Source organism: Pelobates fuscus, chromosome 6 (genome assembly GCF_036172605.1).
Source record: "Pelobates fuscus isolate aPelFus1 chromosome 6, aPelFus1.pri, whole genome shotgun sequence".
NCBI classification, from domain to species: Eukaryota; Metazoa; Chordata; class Amphibia; order Anura; family Pelobatidae; genus Pelobates; species Pelobates fuscus.
Window position 1 is genome coordinate 304,711,490 of NC_086322.1, and position 20,693 is coordinate 304,732,182.

The window sequence follows — 20,693 nt, forward strand, 5'->3', positions numbered from 1 at the left end:
GGGGCAAAGCGCTGACAGGGGCAGGGGCAAAGCGCTGACAGGGGCAGGGGCAAAGCGCTGACAGGGGCAAAGGGGCAAAGCGCTGACAGGGGCAAAGGGGCAAAGCGCTGACAAGTGCCGAGGGACATCAGCCCTGATATCGGGTAAGTACAGTAAGGGTATTTTAATCCTTACTATGCTACGGGGTGGGGGATGGGGGGAATAGGATGGAGCTATAGTGTTAGGAATGCAACTTTGTATCCCTAGTACAATAGTATTCCTTTAATATCTCGCAGATCACATGGTGTATTACTCAGGCATTTCACAAACACAGTTTTAGCTTTGGGTAAGATATCTCAGTGGGTCAGTGACAAACTGCGAATTCTAGCAAATGAAACCCCAAACAGCAGATTTATCAGCCGAACCTGTGACCAGCTGTGACAGCGTTGCAGAATTTTTTTAAAACCAGCAGTTTTAGCCTCAAGATCGAACTGTAGTTCAGTGTTTCATGAATAAACTGCTTAGTGATTTCATAATCATTTTTTTGACTCTTGGAGACAAACCCCTCATTACGACTGAATTAAAAATAGCTTATAAGAGGCCTTTCAGTTTAATTAAATGCTGCTTCATCCTCCATTATTAGGTAAAGTTGAATTGTGTTGGTTGGTATCATTCTTCGGTATCAGCTGTGACCATTTCCAAAAAGAGAAGGAATTGCTGCAAATCATGCCCATTAGTCATTGTGAGTGTCTTTGCTCCCAATTCCCTTTTCTCAGTCTGGTCAGATGAGATTCACTGAATTGAGATGTGAGCATTTGAGTTTCCAAGTATCTCATTGTGAAAGAGATTAAAAGTTCCTCTATTGATTAAATACAATCTGATTAACTGCCATCTTGGTTGGACAAAGACCTCTAGCTGCTGTGCAAAGAGCACGTCAGTGGAACGTGACAGATATACATAATTCATCCATCCATCCATCCTCCATCAATTCTTCATCCATCCATCCTTTCACCCATTAATTTATCCATCCATCTATCCATCCATCCTCCATCAATTCTTCATCCATCCATCCTTTCACCCATTAATTTATCCATCCATCTATCCATCCATCCATCCTTTCACCCATGCATTTATCTATCTATCTATCTATCCATCTATCCATCTATCCATCTATCCATCAATTCTTCATCCATCCATCTTTACACCCATTCATTTATCCATCCATTAATCCATCCATCTATCACACCAAAAAAGACATGGCCTCCTGGATTTAGGAATTCAGCACTGTGTGAAGTTATGTGTAGGAATTCAGCACTGTGTGAATCTAGGTGTAGGAATTCAGCACTGTGTGAAGGTAGGTGTAGGAATCCAGCACTGTGCGAAGGTAGGTGTAGGAATTCAGCACTGTGTGATTCTAGGTGTAGGAATTCAGCACTGTGCGAAGGTAGGTGTAGGAATTCAGCACTGTGTGAAGGTAGGTGTAGGAATTCAGCACTGTGTGAAGGTAGGTGTAGGAATTCAGCACTGTGCGAAGGTAGGTGTAGGAATTCAACACTGTGTGAAGCTATGTGCAGGAATTCAGCACTGTGTGAAGTTAGGCATAGAAATTCAGCACTGTGTGAATCTAGGTGTAGGAATTCAGCACTGTGTGAATCTAGGTGTAGGAATTCAGCACTGTGTGAAGGTAGGTGTAGGAATTCAGCACTGTGTGAATCTAGGTGTAAGAATTTAGCACTGTGTGAAGTTAGGTGTAGAAATTCAGCACTGTGCGAAGGTAGGTGTAGGAATTAAGCACTGTGTGAATCTAGGTGTAGGAATTCAGCACTGTGTGAAGTTAGGTGTAGGAATTCTGCACTGTGCGTAGCTGGGTATGGAAATTCAGCACTGTGCAAAGGTAGGTGTATGAATTCAGCACTGTGTGAAGTTAGGTGTAGAAATTCAGCACTATGTGATGGTAGGTGTAGGAATTCAGCACTGTGTGAATCTATGTGCAGGAATTCAGCACTGTGTGAAGCTGGGTATAGAAATTCCGCACTGTGTGAAGTTAGGTGTAGGAATTCAGCACTGTGTGAAGGTAGGTGAAGGAATTCAGCACTGTGTGAAGGTAGGTGAAGGAATTCAGCACTGTGTGAATCGAGGTGTAGGAATTCAGCACTGTAACGGACCGTTTCAGCAGAAAAGGGTAAAAATCCGTTTAGGTGATAATCCCCTTTTTCACAGACAGGCACAGCTACTGCAGAACATCAAAACTCACGAATTGGATATAAATGAATGCACCAAACTCCCGAACGGCATACAAGGGAATAAGGTAGCACTCCAACTGGAACCTCACGAATAACTGATAGCAGACGAACAGGAAAAGCATGCATCAGCTTACACTCCTAGCAATCAGCCTCCAACAGCATACAGTGAATCCCCCCAAGAACGAGACAAGGCTCTGTGTTGAGGGTCAAGCAGTGGTCTGTTTATTGAGGGCTACCTGCCCCTGTATTTATGCAGGTCTCCCACCTGGTGGACACTCCCCTAGGGGACCAAATGGAAGACTGTAACAAAAGACAGACATTTAGCATTTCAGGAATAACAGAAGTAAAACATCCCCACAATGCATCCTGGCTTCCTCCCTTCTGCCCTGGAGATAATTGGAGAAGTAATCCAATTATCTCCCAGGACAAAGACAAAACTCCATTACACATGTGGGGACCTAAATACAGTATTATGTTTTAAAATATATAAAGTTACTTCTATTACATTAAACACAGACATGTTACATATCCCCAGATAGCTCAGGTCTGGGTGCACATTATTAGGTGAATGGCACCCAGACCACACGAATACAGTTTAATCGCCATGGAGCCAAAGTCTTTAATCACATGAATAGGCTCCATGGCATAGCTATCTGGGTTACCACAGTTCACATAAAAATAACTACCGTATGAACGGCTGTTCGGCTACATCCCCACGAATAGGAACCAGGAGACGGACGGCTCAGCGGTGTTCGTGCAAATAAGTGTCCGTTTATAGTTCCATAGATTAGGTGCCGAACACCGCTGGCCGTACGGTACTTGTAAAATGGCCGCCGCCACGTGTTCGGTCGATGAACAAAGACCACCCTGCCTTCTTCAATTAAGCTGCGGTTAACCGCAGCTTTAGGGTGGTCAATTGGCGGCACACTCCAGCTCCCAGGAGGTCGTGCAATCGGTAGTTTGTTCGGTAGATAAAATCTACTGAACACCCCGGCAGAAAAGGCACGAATAAGCCTTTCTGCAGGGAAAATAAGTCTTTTAATGTCTGGTCCATAGTCCAAAGGCAGCAGGCGGGCAACCAGGCTCCTCCAATGCAATGTGGCGAGATTGGTCTCGTCACAAGCACTGTGTGAAGTTAGGTGTAGGAATTCAGCACTGTGTGAAGGTAGGTATAGAAATTCAGCACTGTGTGAAGGTAGGTGTAGGAAATCAGCACTGTGTGAAGGTAGGTGTAGGAATTCAGCACTGTGTGAAGGTAGGTGTAGAAATTCAGCACTGTGTGAAGGTAGGTGTAGGAATTCATGTATGTACGTGGTGGGCATTGGATAGCATTCCCTTTATCCCCCATAAAACCATAACTTACCCCTTCAAATAACGACAGACAACCTCTTGGAGAAAACAGGCCACAGCATTTATTAACACAACCAAATACTGTATAACTCCTTTAACATATAACGAAATAATAAATATCATGAATTAACAAACAATTTGCATATAGTCATACAGTAACCAAAGAAACCGTCCTTGCCAATCTAACTTCCCCAAGGCTCTCACCTCCCCCCCTCGGCATAATAAAAACATCTTCCTTTTCAGGGCTCCCCACCAGTTCGGTGGGGCCCAACCATAATGCTCCCCACTGGTCGACTTACAACCCAGTGGGGACACGTCCAACCTGGTACCTCCTCCAGGTTCACCATAAGAGACAGGGGGAGGATGAGACCCGGCCATTATCCCCCTTTTTCATCTAATCTACCAAACCATCCCTTATTTGGCAAGGACACCCCCCCCTCCCCCGCCTCGCTGTGACAACCCCCCGGGCCCAAAGCAGCAAAGGGAGGGTGGGCGGGAAACTTGTTGCTGGCCCGGCTCCTAAGTGGCACTGAGGTCAGTCTGATCTGTCACCACCCACTTCCTCACATCTCACACTCCCACATGTAGCATATAGCCAATCATGCTTTATCCATCCCACACTCATACATGTGCCCCTGTCCGCTAAGCTGCGCACTCTCCCTGGGGCCTGCACTGTGCGAAGGTAGGTGTATGAGTTTGCACAGAACCTGATTTTCCAAAAGACTTAGACAATGAACATAAAACACTATCTCTTAAAGCAAAACTTTAGTATTAGAAATACAAAGATGTATTCCTAGAACTAATGTCTTCCTCAGTTGCCGTACTGATTGAAATTCAGGTATTTGGTCTTTTGGTTTGAATTCTCACTAGTGAATAACCCTGATAAATACTATTAAATGGTTTACAGGAAGGCATTTCGGCCTCCGGGAGTCTTATATTTAAATTGCGCCTTGACAATGGTTGCATAATCTGCTCCTATTCTTAACAGAGCAGGAAGGAGGAATTATCAATCCTGTCGCAGAATAATGCAACGATTATCTTATTATTTGTTTAATGTAAAATCCCAACATAACATGCAATTATTTATAGTCACGCCAAAATGTATAATGCTGGCTTTAAAACGCATCAATAAATGTATCATCTAATCTACTAATCAAATGATATAAATGATATAAATGATATAAACATCGGATGTTTTATAAATTAGCTGCTGCCTGCTATGAATGATTCTCAGATTCACCTTTGTGAAATCATGTCAAGAAATAAAATAAATATTCAGTAAGAGCCATGCTTATAATTCCATTTTTATGCCCCGTGCTCAGAGATTAAACATGTACAAATTAAACGAAACCAAATGCAGTGTGCGACCTAACACCCAGAATGATATTGTGACTACAATGCCCACTAAAGGAGGCCAAATTATACCAGATCGCCCTCACCTTGGTAGTCCTATCCCAAACAAGTCATTACACAGGCTAGAGCACATACATACAACATACAAGATCCAGCGCACTCGCTCATCCACTAAACAGCGATTTCAAGATTCACAGATTGTAATAGTTTTATTTAAAAACACCTCATCTGGGCAAAAATAATGGGCTTTAGTTACAGTATATGATCATATATAGGTTTACTTCACTTCTTATTTGGTCAATGTCATTTCTACGACTCCAAAAAGTACGAGAATGGGGATCTCCCTGGTGATGCAGTGACTTTAGAATCAGATGTGGCATTTTGTGAACGCTCTTAATGCATAGACGCACCATTCGAGGTAATTTCTTTGGGAAGGCAGGCCTTGTGGACGAGCGGTGGCCCTTGCAACCTGTGAAGAGGAGCAATTCGACGTTGTTGAACGGGTAAGTTTAGTAACAGTTGCTTCCACATGTCTATTGAAAGAAAAGGTAGGCAGTTTGACCAAACGAGGCATTCGGCCAACATGGCCTGTGAAGAGGAGCAATTTGACGGCATTGAACAGGTAAGTATTGTAACAAAATGTAGGACTTCTTATATGGTTTTAGTGTCTTTAAAGTTGATCTGTAGGAAAGTGTTAGCTATATTATATTATCCACTGATGGAACCATTCCCATCAACCTTCAATCACAGTTACTTCTCGTTTAGAAGCTTCCATGAAGTCCACTATGTAACCACACAGCAACCCAACAAACTGGAAACCATAATGTAGAGTAAAGGAAAGCAGGTGGTGGGACAACACTTCTTTGAGTTAGCCGGAACTAACAGAAAGGGTAGAGCAGAGCAGAGGTGAACACCAACTGTATGTATTTACAATAATAAACCTATAGCCTGATATTGGCGATGACGTACTCCTGGGAACAAAAGGGACCTAGGAGTGCCATGACAGAGCACCACAAATATCTCAATATAGACACGGAAGCCCCCTTTAACCAGTGAATAATTCAAGTCTGTCAGGACTCGTAAAATATCTGTGGGTTGGTCGTTGGTGGCTGTAGATGGCTAACTACGTGTTTCACTTGAAATATGCAGATTGGATTTGCAGTAGGAATCTAAAGGCTCTGGTCAAACCCCAGTTCATAAAGGTGGATGTATTGGGGTCCATAAAATCAATATTAGAAAATCCTATGTGGAACAGCTCCTTACTGATCTTTGGGGGGGGACTTGAAAAAACACTTTTTGAAGCAGTTTAGGTTCTTTCCTCTTTTTACGTATTTTCTCACAGTGGCACCCACGACCCCCACATTCCATGAATTGGCGGAAAGTGGAAGGAAGGAACCCAATCAGAACTCCCCATGTCACCATGCATGTGACAAAAACCACATCTGGGACTATCGCACAATGAGCCCTAAGCCAGTCAAACTAAGAAGGATCCCATGCTACCACTTGAGCCGAAAATCCCTTATAACTTGTGTTAAACTTTTTCATGTGTCATCCTATGTATATTAAAGATTTAGCAATCAACATAAAAATCCAGTCCAGTCCTGGCACAGCCAAGGCACACATTGTGTGGAAGGTGTGGGCATGGAGACATTGTGTCTGTTTATTTTCCTCTCCCTGTGCTGACTGGCAGAGTTTATGGCAATGATTGACAGGGAGCTAAGATGGAGGTGCGCAGTCCCAGTATAAGGTAAATAAAGCAGGATAAGTTAAAATAATATTTAAAAAGGGTAAATTTCCCGTTAATTTACAGAGTAACTCGTGACATTGTAGGAAATAAACTCACATTACCACTGCATAGTAGGTTAATAACAGCAACTAATGAAAAAACAGCTCACAGCAAATTAATAGATTGATCATAATGAAACCAAAATATGGTGATTCCAAGAAACAGAAACTAGACCATTTCAGCCAATACCGAAAGGAGACCATCACACATTCTTAAAATAACCAGCACCTCGTATTCTCAGCCTGCACCTCCTGCTTTACGTTCTCAAAAACCAGACTATAGCCTTGTGGGGAAATATATATATTCTAAGAAAGAGCAATATGTTTTACCTCAAATCATATTGTGAGGGTTTTCTGCTTAAGTACATCCTGGCATTATAAATATTATTAATAATATAAACCCTCCCAGTATAACTAACTGTAACCTAACCTACACAGTGCATCTAACGTGTGTGGGAGCCTGGAGTGTCCCTTTAATAATATAAACCCACCCAGTATAACTAACTGTAACCTAACCTACACAGTGCATCTAACGTGTGTGGGAGCCTGGAGTGTCCCTTTAATAATATAAACCCACCCAGTATAACTAACTGTAACCTAACCTACACAGTGCATCTAACGTGTGTGGGAGCCTGCAGTGTCCCTTTAATAATATAAACCCACCCAGTATAACTAACTGTAACCTAACCTACACAGTGCATCTAACGTGTGTGGGAGCCTGGAGTGTCCCTTTAATAATATAAACCCACCCAGTATAACTAACTGTAACCTAACCTACACAGTGCACCTAACGTGTGTGGGAGCCTGGAGTGTCCCTTTAATAATGTAAACCTACCCAGTATAACTAACTGTAACCTAACCTACACAGTGCACCTAACGTGTTTGGGAGCCTGGAGTGTCCCTTTAATAATATAAACCCACCCAGTATAACTAACTGTAACCTAACCTACACAGTGCACCTAACGTGTGTGGGAGCCTGGAGTGTCCCTTTAATAATATAAACCCACCCAGTATAACTAACTGTAACCTAATCTACATAGTGCATCTAACGTGTGTGGGAGCCTGGAGTGTACCTTTAATGATATAAACCCACCCAGTATAACTAACTGTAATCTAACCTACACAGTGCACCTAACGTGTGTGGGAGCCTGGAGTGTCCCTTTAATAATATAAACCCACCCAGTATAACTAACTGTAACCTAACCTACACAGTGCATCTAACGTGTGTGGGAGCCTGGAATGTCCCTTTAATAATATAAACCCACCCGGTATAACTGTAACCTAACCTACACAGTGCACCTAACGTGTGGGAGCCTGGAGTGCCCCTTTAATAATATAAACCCACCCAGTATAACTAACTGTAATCTAACCTACACAGTGCATCTAACGTATGTGGGAGCCTGGAGTGTCCCTTTAATAATATAAACCCACCCAGTATAACTAACTGTAACCTAACCTACACAGTGCATCTAACGTATGTGGGAGCCTGGAGTGTCCCTTTAATAATATAAACCCACCCAGTATAACTAACTGTAACCTAACCTACACAGTGCATCTAACGTGTGTGGGAGCCTGGAGTGTCCCTTTAATAATATAAACCCACCCAGTATAACTAACTGTAACCTAACCTACACAGTGCATCTAGCGTGTGTGGGAGCCTGGAGTGTCCCTTTAATAATATAAACCCACCCAGTATAACTAATTGTAACCTAACCTACACAGTGCATCTAACATGTGTGGGAGCCTGGAGAGTTCCTTTAATAATATAAACCCACCCAGTATAACTAACTGTAACCTAACCTACACAGTGCATCTAACGTGTGTGGGAGCCTGGAGTGTTCCTTTAATAATATAAACCCACCCAGTATAACTAACTGTAACCTTAACCTACACAGTGCACCTAACGTGTGTGGGTGCCTGGAGTGTCCCTTTAATAATATAAACCCACCCAGTATAACTAACTGTAATCTAACCTACACAGTGCATCTAACGTATGTGGGAGCCTGGAGTGTTCCTTTAATAATATAAACCCACCCAGTATAACTAACTGTAACCTAACCTACACAGTGCACCTAACGTGTGTGGGAGCCTGGAGTGGCCCTTTAATAATATAAACCCACCCAGTATAACTAACTGTACCCTAACCTACACAGTGCACCTAACGTGTGTGGGAGCCTGGAGTGTCCCTTTAATAATATAAACCCACCCAGTATAACTAACTGTAACCTAACATACACAGTGCACCTAACGTGTGTGGGAGCCTGGAGTGTCCCTTTAATAATATAAACCCACCCAGTATAACTGTAACCTAACCTACACAGTGCACCTAATGTGTGTGGGAGTCTGGAGTGTCCCTTTAATAATATAAACCTACCGAGTATAACTGTAACCTAACCTACACAGTGCACCTAACGTGTGTGGGAGCCTGGAGTGTCCCTTTAATAATATAAACCCACCTAGTATAACTAACTGTAACCTAACCTACACAGTGCATCTAACGTGTGTGGGAGCCTGGAGTGTCCCTTTAATAATATAAACCCACCCAGTATTACTAACTGTAACCTAACCTACACAGTGCACCTAACGTGTGTGGGAGCCTGGAGTGTACCTTTAATAATATAAACCCACCCAGTATAACTAACTGTAACCTAACCTACACAGTGCACCTAACGTGTGTGGGAGCCTGGAGTGTACCTTTAATAATATAAACCCACCCAGTATAACTAACTGTAACCTAACCTACACAGTGCATCTAACGTGTGTGGGAGCCTGGAGTGTCACTTTAATAATATAAACCCACCCAGTATAACTAACTGTAACCTAACCTACACAGTGCACCTTACATGTGTGGGAGCCTGGAGTGGCCCTTTAATAATATAAACCCACCCAGTATAACTAACTGTAACCTAACCTACACAGTGCGCCTAACGTGTGTGAGAGCCTGGAGTGTCCCTTTAATAATATAAACCCACCCAGTATAACTAACTGTAACCTAACCTACACAGTGCACCTTACATGTGTGGGAGCCTGGAGTGTCCCTTTAATAAAATAAACCCACCCAGTATAACTAACTGTAACCTAACCTACACAGGGCATCTAACGTGTGTGGGAGCCTGGAGTGTCCCTTTAATAATATAAACCCACCCAGTATAATTAACTGTAACCTAACCTACACAGTACACCTAACAGTAACCTAACCTGCACAGTGCACCTAACGTGTGTGGGATCCTGGAGTGTCCCTTTAATAATATAAACCCACCCAGTATAACTGTAACCTAACCTACACAGTGCATCTAACGTGTGTGGGAGCCTGGAGTGTCCCTTTAATAATATAAACCCACCCAGTATAACTAACTGTAATCTAACCTACACAGTGCATCTAACGTATGTGGGAGCCTGGAGTGTTCCTTTAATAATATAAACCCACCCAGTATAACTAACTGTAACCTAACCTACACAGTGCACCTAACGTGTGTGGGAGCCTGGAGTGGCCCTTTAATAATATAAACCCACCCAGTATAACTAACTGTACCCTAACCTACACAGTGCACCTAACGTGTGTGGGAGCCTGGAGTGTCCCTTTAATAATATAAACCCACCCAGTATAACTAACTGTAACCTAACATACACAGTGCACCTAACGTGTGTGGGAGCCTGGAGTGTCCCTTTAATAATATAAACCCACCCAGTATAACTGTAACCTAACCTACACAGTGCACCTAATGTGTGTGGGAGTCTGGAGTGTCCCTTTAATAATATAAACCTACCGAGTATAACTGTAACCTAACCTACACAGTGCACCTAACGTGTGTGGGAGCCTGGAGTGTCCCTTTAATAATATAAACCCACCTAGTATAACTAACTGTAACCTAACCTACACAGTGCATCTAACGTGTGTGGGAGCCTGGAGTGTCCCTTTAATAATATAAACCCACCCAGTATTACTAACTGTAACCTAACCTACACAGTGCACCTAACGTGTGTGGGAGCCTGGAGTGTACCTTTAATAATATAAACCCACCCAGTATAACTAACTGTAACCTAACCTACACAGTGCACCTAACGTGTGTGGGAGCCTGGAGTGTCCCTTTAATAATATAAACCCACCCAGTATAACTAACTGTAACCTAACTTACACAGTGCATCTAACGTGTGTGGGAGCCTGGAGTGTCACTTTAATAATATAAACCCACCCAGTATAACTAACTGTAACCTAACCTACACAGTGCACCTTACATGTGTGGGAGCCTGGAGTGGCCCTTTAATAATATAAACCCACCCAGTATAACTAACTGTAACCTAACCTACACAGTGCGCCTAACGTGTGTGAGAGCCTGGAGTGTCCCTTTAATAATATAAACCCACCCAGTATAACTAACTGTAACCTAACCTACACAGTGCACCTTACATGTGTGGGAGCCTGGAGTGTCCCTTTAATAAAATAAACCCACCCAGTATAACTAACTGTAACCTAACCTACACAGGGCATCTAACGTGTGTGGGAGCCTGGAGTGTCCCTTTAATAATATAAACCCACCCAGTATATTTAACTGTAACCTAACCTACACAGTACACCTAACAGTAACCTAACCTGCACAGTGCACCTAACGTGTGTGGGATCCTGGAGTGTCCCTTTAATAATATAAACCCACCCAGTATAACTGTAACCTAACCTACACAGTGCATCTAACGTGTGTGGGAGCCTGGAGTGTCCCTTTAATAATATAAACCCACCCAGTATAACTAACTGTAACCTAACCTACACAGTGCATCTAACGTGTGTGGGAGCCTGCAGTGTCCCTTTAATAATATAAACCCACCCAGTATAACTAACTGTAACCTAACCTACACAGTGCATCTAACGTGTGTGGGAGCCTGGAGTGTCCCTTTAATAATATAAACCCACCCAGTATAACTAACTGTAACCTAACCAACACAGTGCATCTAACGTGTGTGGGAGCCTGGAGTGTCCCTTTAATAATATAAACCCACCCAGTATAACTAACTGTAACCTAACCTACACAGTGCATCTAACGTGTGTGGGAGCCCGGAGTGTCCCTTTAGTAATATAAACCAACCCAGTATAACTAACTGTAACCTAACCTACACAGTGCACCTAACGTGTGTGGGAGCCTGGAGTGTCCCTTTAATAATATAAACCCACCCAGTATAACTAACTGTAACCTAACCTCCACAGTGCATCTAACGTGTGTGGGAGCCTGGAGTGTCCCTTTAATAATATAAACCCACCCAGTATAACTAACTGTAACCTAACCTACACAGTGCACCTAACGTGTGTGGGAGCCTGGAGTGTACCTTTAATAATATAAATGCTGAGCGTATGTTACACTTTAAACCAGAATGCTGAAATGCAATAAATGATAAGATTCGATCAAAGGGAGAAAAAAAACAAAAATATTAAGAATTCCTTGAATCATTTTTTCTCTCTCTTAAATATCTGCATTGTCTTAAATTCCCCTGTTCTTGCTTTTTTAAATTTACTACTTTCTTGTCCCTTTAAGGATTTTACAAACAAATTAGTTTTTTTGTTTTGTTGTTGTAGTCCCGAATAAATCCATGTTAATTAACCCCTGCTCCCGGCCCCTCTCTCTCTAAATGCTACGTGGTGACCATTTTCTGCCATAAGAGTGCTCCTGGGATTTTGATAGAGTTCACGTTGCTGTTATGAATTTAAGATGCTGGAGCAATGTGTCAGCCCTTTGCAGGTGTATTCTGTATTACAGTCAGACACAGGGTGTGACTTGAACGTGATAAGAATCCTCCCAAGTTTACAATAAGCCTTCACTAGCTCTATTAATCATGCTCATAAAAGCAGTACACAAAAACCAAACAATAAATAATTCAACAACAAAACCACTCTATCTCATAAAAACTCAAAAACCAGCAGAACTTGAGTTAACGTCCACTTGTTTCCCTGTTGGAGAATTATCTCCGTGGGCTATAAACACATACAGGATTAGAGATCTAGTGTTCTGCAGCCAGAGCATGTCAGGACATCTCAATCGATACAATCCGTAAACCGCAGGTGGAGGTGCGGAAAGGTGAATCCTGAGAAATCTGATTTGTTGTTGAAATTCCAACATATTTAAAGCAAGTTATAGATAGCTTGCTGAGGTGCTCTATGGGTAATGTCCCTGAAAGCTTTTGTTTTAAATGACAGCTGGACAGATTTCGTGTCTCCCTCACTGTAAACTATCGTTCAAATCAGAAGTGAGTGTTTCTCATAGAGGAACGCTGCATTAAATGTTGCTCGTTGAGAAGCATTCGGCGATCATGGTAATGGCTGTGCATGCACCGTGTCTCAGTGCTTGTCTATGATAAGGGTTGTCTTGGACAGAGTTCACAAGACATTATGATCTCACTCCAAGATATCAGCACTGGAAAGCAGAGGCAATCTCGGCATTACAAAGTAGGCGAGCCTCTTTAAAATAAACTAAAATATAAAATGAACATGTCAATGTTGTCCATATGCTCATTTTTTATGTTTCAGAGTTCCTTTAAGAATTTGTTGAATGCAATGGAGTATCTAGCAGAGGTTTGCCAATTATCCTTCACGGCGGTTGAGGTCCCCCATACTCCTATAAGGTCTCTCGTTACATCTCCGTTAAGACATTTCTTCCCACGTTTGTGTTTAGGGTCAGGTGGTGGCATCTTAGATTAACTAGGGTTATTAATGACATGAGCTGGTCTGTTTCTGTTGGTTCCTCTGCTGCTGACGCTATGACCAAGACATGAACATGGGTCTAGGACCAATATAGACATTCTTTGATTCAATAAAACTAAGAAGAAGTGTCGTTTTTGGCAGGTTCCAGTGGTATGTTCAAAGCAGAGAACTTCCCCACACGGATCCCCTGGCCATCCCTTTAGGGAAAAAAAAAAGATGGTAACAAGGTTTTCAAAATGAGATTACCCAAAAAGGAACATAAGCAGGGAGAGGTCACATGTCTAGAGTTCACCAATACTTCCTTCTAGAGTCCACCAACACTTCCTTCTAAGTTCAGAACACAAATTTTGACACAGTGACTGTTTTCGGACCCAGGCCAGAAGTACTGCCTCAAAGTGCCAGAATCCCCTGTTACAGCTATGTTTGCTTTTTCTTCGCTCTTTATATTCTAGTCCTGAGGGCTCTTTAGAAAACCCAGATCATGTATCTAGAACTAAGTAGAAGTGTCTATGGAAGCTTGGATAAGAGGATAGGGTTAACCACTGTCCTAACAGCTTGAGATTTATTACACAGGGAAAGAACAAGCAGAAGGAAATAGATAAACTCTTTCTATCAGACATTTCCTTGTTAACTTTATGAATCATAGAAGGGTTTATGATGACATCAACACCCTCTCTGGCTGTATATACAGTAAAACACCTACAAACGTCCTGTGTGCAGATTCCAACTGCTCTGAGATCAAGGTCTACTTCTTCTCTTGCAAGATTACACGTTTGTTTTTTATGATCTCACGACTTTTATGGGATTCATGGCAAACACAAAACCAATGCTGTACTCAACTCCTATAATTCCCAGCCATCTTCATGGGTTTGGGGATTCGTCCACGATTTACAAGTAGAAAGTAAATAAAGGTTCCAGCATTGTGTCACAGATCTCAGAGCACCCTTAGATAAAGGAACATCGCCATAAAGTGTGAGCTCCTCTGCCAAAGCAAACCACTTAGGTGAGACCTTCGCCAAGAGGTATATAAGGCCCGATATATTTACCCTGGCTTTTACAAATATCTATTGAGAAATTCTCTGAACAGCATTAAACCAGGACGTACTTGAAAACGAGAGAAATCTCAATGTATCCTTCCTGGTAATATATTTTAGAAATAAATAAATAATTAAATACATAATGAAATAACCCTTTACAAGGAACACAGAAACATTGTAACAGAATCTTACAAATCAGTAACAAATTCCAAACCAGCCCTATCGGCAGTTTAGCTGTTAAAACTCGAGCAAATTAGTTCTGATTTCATTTCAATTTACTGTTTAGTAAATAAACCTTAACGTTTTTAGTCTGATTTTTTATTTTTCTTATGTTTTGTCACATGGACCATCAATCTAACAGTTATATCGGCTGTCTTAGTATTCCTCTGGTTATTTAAAATATCGTATTTCCATTTTATAAGTTTGATATGTCTTTTACTCAAATGACGAAAGCAACAAAAAGTTGCTTTTTTTTGAGACCAGTAGATACAACGTTGAAAATGCATTTCACGCCACACTAAAGCACACAGAGATTTAAAAATGGCAATCGGAGATTAAATAAAACAGATTTATTTCTATAATACCGCCATGCAATGGGTATTCGACAATTTCAAAACGAAGCAGCCTATTTATTCCAAAGTCCATCTGCTGTCACAAGCCTGGCGTCACCTTTAAACAAAGTCTTGTAACTTTCTTTATACGTCCGTATAGCAAACAATGGTCATATAAACTGTCTGGACAATAACGACCCTCCCATGACATTTACCGATTAAATGTTCTCAGTTTCCTTAATTTATGAAGTACAGCTCAAATTATACAATAACTCCAACTGTACTCTTCAAATACTCTCTACCCCCCACGCCAAAAAAAATATATGTTGCGCAAGTATACCAACGATTCAACAGTTAAATGTTATTGCCTTCATTATATTGTTAACCCTTTCATTTAGTGATGATGTCCTGTAACTGTCATTATATCGTTTCATTTGCCTAACCCTTTGTCCTGAAGGGTTTAACTTGACGTGGTATTGGCGTTCAGCCCGATCCCTTTGTATATTTGTAAAGCACATGACAACAGGTCACCTTATCTCTCGTTAATCATTGGATGAGCTACAGATACGTGATTTGTGTCTACGTCGATACATGACAAGAACTCTACAATGATTTAGCACCCATTTTATGGATTTATTATGTGTTTTGTCCGTAACATTCATTGCAGTGAAATTGTATAACGATCATCATTTTCATAGATTGAATAACACAGTCTGTGCTGTACCAGAAAAGCTAAATATGTCCTAAATTACCCAACTCACTGATCCTCATTCTAATGACCTTGGAAGGATAAAACGTGAACCGACCCCTCAATATATTGTTAACCATCACTAAAAATCGTGCACTAAAAAAATGGAGTTAAATAAGGAATATATGTATTGAATAAGTAAAGGTTAAGATTAAAGCAGAACTGTCCTTCATAAAATGTTTACACGATCTGATACATACGGTAACTAAAATCCAGCGATAAATTCTCACAGTTTTTTATTTTATAATTTACATCATCCGGCTGAATGTCCTGGCATAACCAGGGCATGCTATGCAAATCATTTAACCCCAACGGTGCCGTATTTCTCTGTAGATGCCAAGTCTGCGTGAGTGAGGGTCAGGATATCGCTGTGAACACGGACGGTAAGTGTGTTTCTGTTCATTTCTGTTGTTCTACTTCAGATAGTGTGGACTACATCTCCCATGATGCTTTGTCGGTGCTAGGAATGCTGACGGTTGGACACCCCTTTTTCACTCCATTCCAGTATTTCAATAAATTATAATTTAAGATGATTTTAAACACCATGGGACTACAATCCTTTATTTTGAAAGGTATGTTAAACATGTTTCTGATTTACAGGCAGGAAGAAATAACCCCAAAATGTATATCATTATTATTATATAAATACATCAACATGTATCCCAGGTACATAATAACAATAATAATAATAACAACAACAAAGTGTTTAAGCCAGGACGGTACAGTCAGATATTCACGGGTTTCCCAGTAAATGTTTATAATAATTTACCATTAATCGCAGGTTCAGTGCCAGCTACAGATCATTGTTCGGGGATACCTAAAACCCCCCAGATGTTACATTTCCATTTACTTGCTTTGTAGAAGATATGGTATTTCTTATCTTGATCCATAGAATTTTCTTTGCTAATTTAGTGGACAAAACATTTCTACTTTGGAGGAAGCGGTTTCAGTGTCACGATTTTACGACATGCAATTAGGTTAATGTTTATAAAGTAAGATGATTACCTACATATATGGTTTTGCGTAGCATCTTCCGGTCACCTTTGTCACATAAAGGTTAATTAACGAGCTATTGGACTGCTGTTGCATCATCTGTCAATATACAATTTAAAGCCATGCAAGACCTTGGCACGCCACCTACTGGCGAAAATTGAGATTTTACATTCTTTGCTGAACAAGGACACCCAGCGATCATTATCCCCATAAGCCTGGATGCTGAAGAGTTGGACCATTTAGTAGGTGGACAACCTATAGCTTTTGTTAAGATTATTATTATTATTATTAATAATAATCATTTCATTACCAGGATCACCCATAAACGATTTTACTTTCATGTATTTTGCAAAAACAAATTTTTAGACCATAAAGTCTTACTCAACCTTTATACACTAGGAATACCAGCCTGTAGGTACAAATTCTGTGGCAGAAGCCATTGGTCACTGATTTAAAGAGACACCCCACTACCTCAATAAAATAATAAAATAAAATTCACATTTTAGTACATATACCCCCAACGAAAGTAGACATGCATTTAATCATGCATTTTTTTAAAATTGGAGATATATCTAATAACAGCTTGTAAAAGCCTTGTTACACCCCCCTGGCTGTCAATCAGACACCTGGTCCTGTTACTTCCTTGGTGCTTAGCTCAGTGGAGATACACTCAAGAGGCAGCAAATGCCCAGAGCCCCTGCCTTGCAAAGACTTCTCATTGAGCTGCATTGGGAAGTCTGTGATTGGACAGCCCATTAAAGGCCCCGGCCCATGAGTGGACAGAGGTCTCTCTTTGGGCCAGTGCTGCCCTGCATAGGCCGGCAGGGGAAATCCTTTGATCTACACTGTCAGCCTCGGCCTGTGGCTATTGTGGCCCACTCAGCATTTGCCCAGGTTTGCTTGACTGCCAGTTCTGGCCTGCTCTCGACAAATGAGCTAAGCCCTGCACTGCTAATCTTAGCTCAGTAAAAATAACTTGAGAGAAGCAAAGATGGGGACCAGCTCAAGCAGACCTCAGTTAAGAAGTCAATCCATTAACAAGCAGTTTGACTACTTCCACTGGAGGGGCCGTCAGGGCACCCCTAACACCATAACCTGTAAAACAGCCTGTAGTTGTTATGGTTTTCATTTTAAACAAGATAGTTTGCCAGTCTTTACAATATATATATATATATACAGGGGCGGACTGAGAGCCTTTGGGGCCCCCGGGCAAAATTACATCCCAGGCCCTTTGAATGCACAAATATATGTGCATTAAATATATGTTAAAGGATCACTATAGTGTTAGGAAAACAAAGCAGTTTTCCTGACACTATAGTGCCCTAAGGGTGCCCCCACCCTCAGGGTTCCCCTCCCGTTGCGCTGAAGGGGTTAAAACCCCTTCAGCAGCTTACCTTTATCCAGCACCGGGCTCCCTCGGTGCTGGTGACCTCTCCTCCCCCGCCAACGTTAGCTCCCGAGTGGAGCGAAATGCGCATGCATTCAAACAAGCGCGCATTCAAACAGTCCATAGGAAAGCATTTCTCAATGCTTTCCTATAGACGTTCTGCACGTCAGGATGACACCCACTAGAGGTTTGATTAACCCTGCTAAGTAAACATAGCAGTTTCTCTGAAACTGCTATGTTTACATCTGAAGGGTTGCAACCTGAGGGGCCTGGCACCCAGACCACTTCATTGAGCTGAAGTGGTCTGGGTGACTATAGTGTCCCTTTAAATATATCTCTCATATAATACAGCATTCCTTTGGATGTGTATATTGTGAGTCAATGTGAATGCACTTTGTATTTGAGTCTGTGTGAATGCACTTGTGCATGTCTGGATGACTACATGTGCTTTTTTGTATATAGTGTCAGTGTGAATGCATATGTGACAGGTGACAGAGGGTGTGAGGGAGAGGGTGACAGGTGGCAGAGTGTGGGAGGTGGTTACAGGTGGCAGAGTGAGGGGGTACCTGGAGGCAGAGTCAGGGAGGGAGGGGGTGACTAGTGACAGAGTAAGGGAGGGGGTGACTAGTGACAGAGTAAGGGAGGAAGGGGGTGACTAGAGTGAGGGGGTGACTAGTGACAGAGTGAGTGAGGGGGTGACTAGTGACAGAGTAAGGGAGGGAAGGGGTGACTAGTGACAGAGTGAGGGAGGGAGGGGGTGACTGTCACTAGTCACACCCTCCCTCTGTCCCTAGTCACCCCCTCCCTCCCTCTGTCACTAGTCACCCCCTCCCTCCCTCTGTCACTAGTCACCCCATGCCTCCCTCACTCTGTCACTAGTCACCCCATGCCTCCCTCACTCTGTCACTAGTCATCCCCTCCCTCTATCACTAGTCACATCTTCCCCCTCCCTCACTGTAACTAGAGTGAGGGGGTGACTAGTGATGGAGGGAGGGGGTGACTAAGGACAGAGTGAGGGAGGAAAGGGGTGACTAGTGACAGAGAGAGGGGGTGACTAGTGACAGAGAGAGGGAGGGGTGACTAATGACAGAGGTAGGGAGGGAGGGGGTGACAAAGAGAGGGGTGACTAGTGACAGAGGGAGGGTGGGGGTGACACAGAGAGGGAGTGATTAGTGACACAGTGACACGGGAGGGAGTGATTAGTGACACAGTGACGGAGGGAGGGGTGACTAGTGGCCGTGAGGGAGGGGGTGACACAGTGACAGAGAGAGGGGGTGACTAGTGACAGAGGGAGGGGGTGACTAGTGACAGAGGGGGGTGACTAGTGCCAGAGGGAGGGTGACCAGTGACAGAGGGAGGGGGTGAATAGTGACAGAGGGAGGGGGTGAATAGTGACAGAGGGAGGGTGACTAGTGACAGAGGGGAGGGGGTGACTAGTGCCAGAGGGAGGGTGACCAGTGACAGAGGGAGGGGGTGAATAGTGACAGAGGGAGGGGGTGAATAGTGACAGAGGGAGGGTTACTAGTGACAGAGGGGAGGGGGTGACTAGTGACAGAGGGGGGTGACTAGTGCCAGAGGGAGGGTGACCAGTGACAGAGGGAGGGGGTGAATAGTGACAGAGGGAGGGGGTGAATAGTGACAGAGGGAGGGTGACTAGTGACAGAGGGGAGGGGGTGACTAGTGCCAGAGGGAGGGTGACCAGTGACAGAGGGAGGGGGTGACTAGTGACAGAGGGGGGTGACTAGTGACAGAGGGGGGTGACTAGTGACAGAGGGGAGGGGGTGACTAGTGACAGAGGGGGGCGACTAGTGCCAGAGGGAGGGTGACCAGTGACAGAGGGAGGGTGACCAGTGACAGAGGGAGGGGGTGAATAGTGACAGAGGGAGGGGGTGAATAGTGACAGAGGGAGGGGGTGAATAGTGCCAGAGGGGGGCGACTAGTGCCAGAGGGAGGGTGAATAGTGCCAGAGGGAGGGGGTGAATAGTGACAGAGGGAGGGGGTGAATAGTGACAGAGGGAGGGGGTGAATAGTGACAGAGGGAGGGTGACCAGTGACATAGGGAGGGAGGGAGGGGGTGAGTAGTACCTACCTTTCTCTCTGCTCCCTCTTCTCTCCCAGGCTGCTGCTCCTTGTCCTGCTGATCGCTCTGTGTGAGAGGAGAGTACAGGAAGTGAGGTCACTTCCTGGCTCCGCCTCTCCCATCACACAGAGCCGCGTGGGACAGTGAGAAGGAGACCTGGCAGAGAGCTGGTGAAGCTGCCAGGTCTCGGGTGAGAGGGGGGTGACTTACAAAGCGGTAGGTTGCTGGGGCCCTGCACTCCATCAGGGGCCCCAGCAACCTAATAAAGGAAAATATATTTTTTTCGTTCCAGTTGGAGAGATCTCTGATCTCTCCAGCTGGAGCATGGCTGTGCTGCCGGGCCCCTGGCTGTCTCGGGCCCTCGGTCCATGACCGATATGCCCGAGTGGTCAGTCCGCCCCTGTATATATATATATTTATATATACAATATATCTGCATATGTTATTGGATAACTTGGTGAAATCAAGGTGAAACTATTGGCAATGGTTAGGATAGGCTAAC

The 20,693-nt window shown here is 43.2% G+C and overlaps 1 protein-coding gene across 1 annotated transcript in view; it reads left to right on the top strand.

The window, feature by feature from the left end:
- The first annotated feature begins 6,646 nt into the window (after positions 1–6,646).
- The window catches only part of LOC134566219 (uncharacterized), a 45,287-nt gene continuing 31,240 nt past the window's right edge, over positions 6,647–20,693 (top strand). Inside the window, exon 1 of the mRNA XM_063425928.1 lies at positions 6,647–6,672. Coding sequence (XP_063281998.1) covers positions 6,647–6,672 — 26 coding nt within the window. The remainder of the gene's footprint in view (positions 6,673–20,693) is intronic.